Raw genomic sequence first — 8974 nt, 5'->3', positions numbered from 1 at the left:
GGTGGGTTGTGCCCGTACCGTGGGCAGCATCGAGGTAAGACCTCTCCGGGGAGCGAGGACGCTCTGGGGACGTCGTTTCCGCGGGGCAGGGGTCGGGGTGGGGGCAGGGGAGTCGCAGGAGCCAGGCCGAGACTCTCCAGTCACTGTTACCTGTCACCCTAGGGCCATTTGTCACGTGTTTCGGGACCAGAAGAGTGAATGCCTAGCGTGAGGCCTCTTGGATCCCTTAGGGCAGGCTTCCACCCTCGCTTTAGGTCCTGTCTTTTAAGCAGTACCCCTGATGGCTCCTGCTCCCCGGGTACCGAACTTTTGAGCCCTGGCACTATCCCCCAGCCCCGCCCTCCTGGTCTCCGTCCCTGTCCCCGACGTACTGGGCTGAGGAAAGGGGAAGTCAGAGATCCGGGGCCAGCTGTGCAGCCAGGGAGAAGAGCTTTCTGGCTTCAGCGGCTAGGTTGGCTTCCTTTGGTCGCCAGGCCTCTCCCACCCTGCCAAAGTGCTGGCCAACCAGAGGTGCAGGAGCTTGAGGTTTTGAGGTTTGACCCAGAAGGAGGGTGAGATTGGGGTGGGAACTTTTTTGAAGAACCACTCCTCACCCCCATCAACCTGAGGGTCAACCTGTACCCTCATGAGGGATGAATGGAGTGATTTACTGGTAGACTTTTCTCGAATTCATTTGCCTAGATGGGACTGAGTAGGTGAAACAGGGCAATGAATATGTAAATGCAGAGGGGACAGGCAGGGTGGGTCCAGAGCTTCTAGTTTTTCTCTTAATATGGAGTTGGAAACTCCCAGAGTTATGAGCAACAAGACATCAGAGAAAAAGGAAATGAAGTTGGCTCTTTGGGGGTGGGGGCGGGGAGGAAGGAGAGGAGAAATTCCCATGGTAGGTTGTTCTTGGAGTTGCTGTTCCACAAACACTCTCAGGGGCTGAGACTAGTGCTCAGTTGCATGGCTGTCCCTCCACCATCTCTCAAAGTCCCCAGGTAGAAAAAGGGTGAGGAGGCCTTGGGTGGGGGAAGAGGGAGAAGGTGCACAGGAAGGAGGGCTGTCTCCTCCCCTGCTGCTGACCAAAGGTACACTTTATAACCTCCCAGATAATCCCAAGGTCATCTGGCTACCATTGCCCCACTCTGCCCCTCCCTTTCTCCTGTGCTGAGAAGCTCAAGGCCCAGCCCCAGCCTTGGAGCCTAGAGGATCAGGTCAGAGGTTAGACAACTGGATGGCCTCATTCGGAAGCCGCTCTTGCCTTCCCTTCTATTTCCCTCCCCCAAGCTGGCCAAGAAAGGGTATCCCTGAATCCCAAGGGAATCCCTTCAGGAGGGAGAATGCCTGTGTTGTGGGGGGGATTGCCATGATTTCAGGTCATTTAAGGTTAGGTGGGGCAGATGGTCCAGTGGCACAGGTGGGGCGATGAGAAGGCAGTGACAGGGAGGAATAAATTCTCAGCCCATCCTTTCTGGCTTTTTTGGGAGCGGGGCTTTGAGTCTAGAGGAGGAAGGGAAGTTGCATGCTAGAGGGGAGAATCCCAGGCTTTCTGGGCTTCATTGATTGGTTTATTTGTTGATGTTATAGCAGAATTTGGGTTCTGGCTTTCTACAGAAAGAAACCCAGTTTTCCTGAGGTGGTCATGGGTGATAAAATCAGGTGGAGAGGGGCTTCTGAGGCCCAGAGAAGTATACTTTTGAACTCACAGAAAGTTAAAGCAGAAAAGAACTTCTTCAGTCACCTGATCCGGCCTTTTATTCCTAGGTTGGCTTGGGAGGAGGAAGGGGCTCCAGGCCAGGGCAGCTGACCAAACTGGCCTTCTTCTAGGGCACCCCGCACCCCCTCCCCTCCCACAGTGTACACAGTCACCTTCACAAGCTCAAGTGCCTGCCTAGTCATTGGCCTCCAAGGCCATGCAGCCCGATTTTTTCCTGCTCCTAAATGTCAGCTCCCCTTGCAGTCATCTCAGTGGCCCTGCCTTTTGTGATCTTTCTCAGGAGAGGGGCACAGGAGGTGACCATTGTCATCTCCCACCTGACTCACCCTGTAGTCTCCAGGGAAACCTTGGGGTGGAGGTTGGTGTGCCAGGGGTTTGAGAAAGATCATATTGTCCTGATGTCCTCACCCCGCCTAGAGAGTGGGAGAGGGGCATTGGCAGGTGGATGCTGCTGAAAGGTGTGAGAATGTACCTTTGAGCTCAGTCAAGCTGACTAAAGTTTGGAGGGGAGGGTGATGTTTCCTTCATAAGCCCTTCTGGGGAGGGTTGGTTGACACCAGTGGGAAAGGAAGGGAGGTCTTGAAGCAGCCAGCTCAGAGACTGCTGGTACTGTCAGAAGCAGCATGAGGTGGGATGAAAGATCTCTCTTATTATTTGCAGGCAGAGGAGATGCTCTTGATGGGGAAGAGGCAGAAAAGAGATCTCCTTCCATTACCAGAATCCCTGCCCACCTTCTCCCTCAGAACAGGAGGCTTGCATTTATACATGAGCTTCCTCTATTGGTCTGCACAGTTCTGCCCTCCCAGGGAGTGCCCTAACCCCTGGATTTTGAACAAAGACGACAAGCTTTGGGGAAGGACAGTCCGGCATCTTTATAGCCAAAAGGCAGCTCTGAAAGGAGAGAGTTCTATGGGTGGTGACAGGGGAGGGAGGTGAGATGTGGTTGGGAGGTGTGGGAGTGAGCAGCTCACCCCAGTTAGACCCCTGTTGGGTTTCATAGGAGCTGGCTGCTGAATGTAAGAGTGCAGGCTACCCCGGGACTTTGATCCCCTACAGATGTGACCTGTCGAATGAGGAGGACATCCTCTCCATGTTCTCTGCTGTCCGCTCTCAGCACAGTGGTGTGGACATCTGTATCAACAATGCTGGCTTGGCCCGGCCTGATACCCTGCTGTCAGGCAGTACCAGCGGCTGGAAGGACATGTTCAATGTAAGGGCTCAGGGGCTTGGGGCAGTGCGGGCGGGGGCTGGGAGAAGAGCAGAGCCGGGTCTGAGAGCTGGAGGCTGGGGGGATAGGACACTAGGAAGACCTTTGGCTTCCCGCTGGGGGCATCTTCACTCTCCCCTTGTTCTTCCCCTACTAGCAGGGTAGTGCGTGGGTACACAGCGGCATCTTCTCAGCTCTCCTTCTCTTTGAGCCCCTGGGTGTGGGCCTTCAAGTCTAGACCGATTGTGCCATATTGGAAGAAAGATTGGTAGGGGAGAGAACTGTTGTTTACTGAGTGTCCCTGTGTGTCAGCAATGTGTGGTATGCTTGAGAACGTGGTCTCACAGGATGAAAAGGAACAGAGAAAAGAGATAAAATCCTTACCCAGTCCTGCTAGTAATTATCGTCAAGCAGGTTACTGTCTCTGAGCTTCCATCTTGTCACTTTTAATTGGGGTGAACGCCCTATGTCATCAGTATCTGGGCTCACAAACTTCAGTGATCCCTGGGTCAAGGTAGTACATAAAGGAGTGAAGTAGGCCAAGGGTGGTCTGCAATGCATGAGAGAAACATGTCCATTGCTCAGATCTAACAGAGTTGCTCTCTAACAGTGTAGATGATCTTGCAATTTCTTTAAGAGAAGTGGAGAGCCTGTATTTTTATGTGACACCCCACCCATCCCATTCACTAAAACATCAGTTCCACCAGGGCAAGAACTTTTGTCTGTTTTATTTTCTGGGATGGCTCCACTTATAAGCCCTCAAGAGATCTTTATTGAACAAATGAGTACATATTGGGAAGGTATTTATTTATTGTGGTGCTCTACCAGTGAACTATTTCACAAACTCTTTTATGATATTTTAAAGCCAATACACAGGCCACATGTAGCCTTCAGGAACAGGTATTCAACTTCTGGGCTGCATTGTGGGGGCAGCAATAGGGTATGAATGTATTCTGAAAAGCTGAAAGCAGTGTCCAAACAGGATGCTTCTTTTCTCTCACGATCCTTTCACACCCGCATTAGTAGATTTTGTATCTAATAGGTGCTTGGGCCCGGAAATGAAGCAGTGAGCAATGGAAATGAAGGCACTGTCCTCAGCCTTCTGGGGGATCAGTGATGGCCCTTACCTGCTGCGATGCGTCTCTAAACTTGGACCTCAACTTACCCTTCTGTAAAATGAGGGGCTTATATCTCTAATCCCCACCTCAGCATGAACATTGTCTATTAGGGTCATTCTGGGAGGCATCTTTTCCACAATCCTGTCCCCTAGATCTAATTTCCTCACATGGTCCCAGGGGCCCATTTCTCCCTTCCATCTGCCCCTCAAAGCTACCTGCTAAGAGGACCAGAAATGGGGCTGAGAACACTCCCATGCTTCAGAACCCATCATCTTGCTGCCACCACAAGTACATGAGTACGAGGCAGGTTCGCACTGAGTTCTCTGTCCCTGTGCCTGGCTGACACCTGATAAAGAGAGCCAGCTGGTATCTGCCAGCAGGTCTCTCTTCCCAAGAGGCACAAGGTCCTGCTGAAAGCTTTATCTCAGCTTGTCCTCCTGGCCTAGAGGCTCAGGGGTGGGGCTGGGCAGGTGCTTCACAGCACATACTGCTTCAGGCCTCTGTTGCATGAAGGGCAGGGACTTGGGGTCACATCTGCCAGAGGGAGCAGGAGTGGCAAGTGACCCCCACTTGCAGGTGGGACACAGGCTGAAGGCAGGTATAAAAGGCAGCGGGGCAGGCAGTCCTCCTCTTCCTCCTCAGCTGCAGGGAGGGGACGGGAGCAGAGTGGCAGGCTGAGCAAGGTGGGGAGAGGCTGGGGTCTGTGCCTGAGGAGGTTCTTAAAGCCTTTGAAGATGCTTTTCAGTCTGTCTGGGAGGGAGTAGGGACACTGTTACAGAGAAGGGTAAGCTATATGGGGAAGAAAAGGAGATTATTCTCTAAAGCAGAGGAGGTGGCTAAGCCAGTCTTCTGGGTCCAGCTGGATTTTGGGGCTTTCCTTTCCTACTTGGAGGGCCAGCCAAGAGAGGAACTATTTGCTGTCAGCTGGGGATGGCAGCTTTTCTGGAAGGGGCACCTACGTGGAAGGTCTCTGGGAGAACCTGGGCCCTGGAATGTCACACCACCCTCTCCCCATGGAGCTCAGCAGCTCCATCAGCTGGTCAGTTGGGTCCAAGCTGGAAACACCCCGTTGCCTTCCTGGCTCACAGGTAAATGTGCTGGCGCTCAGCATCTGTACCCGGGAAGCCTACCAGTCCATGAAGGAGCGCAATGTGGACGACGGGCACATCATTAACATCAACAGGTGAGGGTGGGTGCCGGTGGTGGAGCCCAGGTAACTGTTGGCCTCCATACTAGGTAATCTGCTGTAGCACATGTGAGCTCTATGGGCCCATTTCTTTGCTGGTAAAATGGGGATTTTGTTCCCATTTAATACCCAAGTGGCATGATTATGGTGAGGGAAAAATTATGTTGTCAAGTGCCAGTGCCTCGTTGCTGAGGTGGGCAGCGCAGCCCCTTCTGTCTGCAGTCAAAGCCCAAGTCAAAGCTCTTGGGACTGAGCATCTCCATTCTCCAGGCCCTGGGACGAACCCTCCTGGTGGAATAGAGTTGGGGGAAGGCTCCTGCCTAGCTCACAGGTTCCTCAGTAGAGCCGTATCAGTGGCAAGACTTCTGACATCCAGAATGACCCAGACATTGCATTCCGTGGTCAACAGAAGGATGACTTTAAGGCAGAGGAAGGTTTCAAGAGCTTCCAGGATGTCAGGCTAGGTTCCATGGGCTGGGGGACAAAGGCTTCCCATCTGCCTCTGGGTAGTGAGGTGGACCAGGGTGGCAGGGGCACTGCCAGTTGCTGTAGAGCTTCACTCTCTCCTCTCCCCACCCTGCTTCCACGCAGCATGTGTGGCCACCGAATCCTACAGGACAGTGTGATGCATTTCTATACTGCAACCAAGTATGCCGTCACTGCGCTGACTGAGGGACTGAGGCACGAGCTTCGGGAGGCCCAGTCCCACATTCGAGCCACGGTGAGGCTGTGGCCTAGCCCTGGTGGGGACAAGGTGGGCACAGGCCCTCCCACACTCATGTGCTGCCCAGGAAGCCCTGTCCAGGGTGGGCTGCTGAGAGCCCCTGGGAGTGGACAGGGTACAGAACTCCTGGACTCTGCTGTCCCATGCATGGTCCTATTCACTCCTTGAGGATCATTTCATTCAACCAGAAGCCACTGACCAGACTTAGAGGTGAGAGGAGGCTGATTTCAGGGAAACATGGTGGAATAAGACGAGGGGAAAGCAAGGGACTATGGAAGCCAGGTATACATGGGTCGGACAGCAAGATTCTGGGCTCTTCCCTTGAGGGCTGGATGACATCGGACAAATCATTGAACTTCTGCAGGCCTTAGCCTTCTCATCTGCAAAAAGGAATGATGGGGCTGGGGATTTAGCTCAGTGGTTCCACCACCTGCCTTGTGAGTACAAGGACCTGAGTTCAAAAAAAAAAAGACAAAGGAGCTCCACTTTAGGGCTGGGGATTTAGCTCCCCAGGACTTAGTCTTCTCTCTTGGAAAAAGGAATGATGGGGCCAGGGATTTAGCACAGAGTTCCACCGCCTGCAAGTGCAAGGTCCTGAGTTCAATCCCCAGTACCAAAAAAAAAAAAAAAAAAAAAAAAAAAAAAAGAATGATGATCCCCACCTGGTTATGAGGCTTTAAGGAAACCCACTGTGTAAAGCACTTACCTGGCTGTGTAGATAGTTGGGAACATTGTGATCGTTGTCAATGACAGCTTTGGAGGGAGGGGTCAGTATCTGCACATTGTACAGCCGTCACTGGGAAGCTGGACCCTGTGGCCTCCATCCTTTCTCCCCAACCTGCCCAAGGCCTGGCAAAGCTACACTCTTGAGCAGGCCCTCTCTGTTGGCCCAGTGCATCTCTCCAGGCTTGGTGGAAACACAGTTCGCCTTCAAACTCCATGACAAGGACCCTGAGAGAGCAGCTGCTACCTATGAACGCATCAAGGTGGGGCCCAGTAAAGTCAGTTCCTAAGTCAAAGTAAAGGGAACTCTGGCCTTCAGACTCCACCCTTCTGGCCAGTTGATCACCCCTCCTAGAGGGCTGGGATGGGAATGTGGGTGCTGGAGAGGACCTCTGTGATGGGAAGGAACTTGGGTCTCTTCTATCCTTGTCTGCTCAATTCTTTACCTTGGTGCTCTTAGTGTCTCAAACCTGAAGATGTGGCTGAGGCTGTCATCTACGTCCTCAGCTGTCCCCCTCATGTCCAGGTGAGTCTGGCCTTGACTGTCCACCCCCTGGAAGAGTCCAACATCCCCAGAAAGGGGAGTAGGGAGGCCTTAAGCGGGTAGGGAATGTCCAACCATCTCAAGCCTTGTGTCTTCCACAGATTGGAGACATCCAGATGAGGCCCACGGAACAGGTGACCTAGTGTCCAGTGGGGAGCTCCTCCTCTCTGCCCCTCATGGCTTAGCTCCTGCCTGTGGATTTTAGGTGTTGATTTCTGGACCCCTGGATTCCACTTTCTGACCCCACCCCCACCAAGGGCTAGAAAATTTGTAAAAGGTTTTTAAATCAGCTTGTCAGATTATTTCCAATGCAAATGTGAAAAAATGGGCTGGGGAGAGGTGGGGTCCATGATTATTTTGCCTGTTAGTTTGTTGTGGGTCCCTTTCTTGGGCTCCTTGGCCTTTATCTGCTCTCCTCAGTCTTTCTTCCATTTGATCTGGGAATAGGAATGTGGCCTAAAGGGGGGGGCTTCCCTCTATCTTCTTGCATCCCAGCTTCTTCCCTTCAGGGTTTAAGTGGCAGAGAGAGGCCATCACCTTATATTGGAATGGTTATCTAGGGCTCCAGGGCTAGCCCCCCAACTCTCCACCTCAATCTTGGCTTCCTGCCCCCAGAAGGGTCATCATTCCCCTCAATGACAGCAGAATACCAGAGCCTGGCTTCACTGTGATGATTAAAAAAAGAAAAATGGCAACCAACCTACCTTGGTTTCAGGAGTGTCTTTCAATTGTTCCCCCTTCCCTGTGGTAGGAGAGATTGTTCCAGAATTTCTTCAAGGTGAGTGGGAGGCTGTGTCAGCTTGGGGCATCTCTCCCCGAGTGCGCATTACCACAGGAAAGTGTTGGAGTAGGTCTTGAAAACGGGGAGCCATTTCTGAAGACAGAGAAGGCACACAGGTGTGCAAGGTTGGGGGACCTGTAAGAGCGTTCAGTGTTGTGTAAACTACATACAACTTTGTGTAGGAGCAAAGTAGGGATGCAAAAGTGGCCAGCTAGCTTCTTGGCAGAGACTCGACAGGCTTACAGCTGTCCCTTCGGAGGAGAATCGGCGGCCAAAGAGTGGGAAGAATCGCTGGCATCTTGCTGACTGGTAGTGAGGGTCTGACAAGAAGCTTCTGGGGACATTCACCCAGCTGGATGTGGGGAGGGAGCAACCAAGGTTAAACAGGAAGGCCGAAAGGTTCCTTAAATTGTCCTTTGCTGCTGCTTGGGTGAATGTGCCCCCTGCTCTCTAGATACCTGGCACTTCCAGGAAAGTGGGTGCCGCCTGGCATGGTAGGGACAGCTCAGCTTCAGCACTATCGCCCAGTCTGGGGCGGTGGAGGTAGCCACTCAGCCAGCAGCCCGGCAGGGGGCACTGTAGGGACATCCTGCAGGTTAGGCAAGCGCAGTGCATCCCTGGGTAGCGGGCGGGGCCTCCGGAACCCGGAAGCGGAGGACTAGTGTAGGTTCCCGGGAGGGAGAACCTGTACCTCGGTGGTTGGTTTCTAGGCAGTCCTTGAGTAGGTAGCCAGGGCTTCTGTCCTTGTCTGAAGGGACAGAGTGTGAATAGTTGTCGGGTCCTCTTCACCTGAATGTGAGTGTCGAGTTCCCAGCACAGCCGGTGGTATGGGGCTGCTCTCGACCGTAAGGGCCGTGACCCGCTGTTGCTCTGATCGCCTCATCGCCCGTCTTTTCTCCCAAGCGGCTCCGCAAGGGGTGCGGCCTGGCGGGGAGGAGCTGAGGCGCCTGCGGCTGGATGACTTGCCCCCGACCCCGCGGCTAGAGCTG

The 8974-nt window shown here is 53.2% G+C and overlaps 2 protein-coding genes across 5 annotated transcripts in view; both read left to right on the top strand.

The window, feature by feature from the left end:
- Nucleotides 1-6: 6 nt before the first annotated feature.
- On the top strand, nucleotides 7-7924 carry Dhrs11 (dehydrogenase/reductase 11). 4 transcript variants are annotated; one of them, XM_010626792.3, is made up of 7 exons: nucleotides 7-34; nucleotides 2759-2912; nucleotides 5116-5210; nucleotides 5805-5934; nucleotides 6831-6923; nucleotides 7121-7186; nucleotides 7306-7922. In XM_010626792.3, exons 2-7 carry the CDS (start codon nucleotides 2793-2795, stop codon nucleotides 7345-7347), a joined length of 546 nt encoding a protein of 181 aa, XP_010625094.1. In that variant the 5' UTR covers nucleotides 7-34; nucleotides 2759-2792; the 3' UTR covers nucleotides 7348-7922. The 4 variants fall into 4 exon arrangements, with proteins under 4 accessions (XP_010625094.1, XP_010625095.1, XP_010625093.1 ...); XM_010626793.3 differs by having other exon boundaries at nucleotides 2703-2912; XM_010626790.3 differs by lacking the exon at nucleotides 7-34 and adding an exon at nucleotides 380-2634 and having other exon boundaries at nucleotides 7306-7923.
- A 707-nt stretch (nucleotides 7925-8631) lies between these two features.
- The window catches only part of Mrm1 (mitochondrial rRNA methyltransferase 1), an 8188-nt gene continuing 7845 nt past the window's right edge, over nucleotides 8632-8974 (top strand). The window contains 1 exon segment of the mRNA XM_033762917.1: nucleotides 8632-8974. This exon segment is cut by the window's right edge and continues 9 nt beyond it. Coding sequence (XP_033618808.1) covers nucleotides 8813-8974 — 162 coding nt within the window. The 5' untranslated portion in view covers nucleotides 8632-8812.

The sequence above is a fragment of the Fukomys damarensis genome, unplaced genomic scaffold, assembly GCF_012274545.1.
Source record: "Fukomys damarensis isolate Sample0158 unplaced genomic scaffold, DMR_v1.0_HiC HiC_scaffold_13, whole genome shotgun sequence".
NCBI classification, from domain to species: domain Eukaryota; kingdom Metazoa; phylum Chordata; class Mammalia; order Rodentia; family Bathyergidae; genus Fukomys; species Fukomys damarensis.
Note: the sequence above shows the minus strand (reverse complement) of the source record. Positions and strands in the feature narration are given on the sequence as shown.

Coding starts and splice junctions, on each gene's coding strand:
- Dhrs11 (XM_010626790.3), top strand. CDS start 2,336: ATGAAAGATCTCTCTTATTATTTGCAGGCAGAGGAGATGCTCTTGATG. Junction 5,211..5,804: donor CACATCATTAACATCAACAG/GTGAGGGTGGGT, acceptor GCTTCCACGCAG/CATGTGTGGCCACCGAATCC. Junction 5,935..6,830: donor AGTCCCACATTCGAGCCACG/GTGAGGCTGTGG, acceptor CTGTTGGCCCAG/TGCATCTCTCCAGGCTTGGT.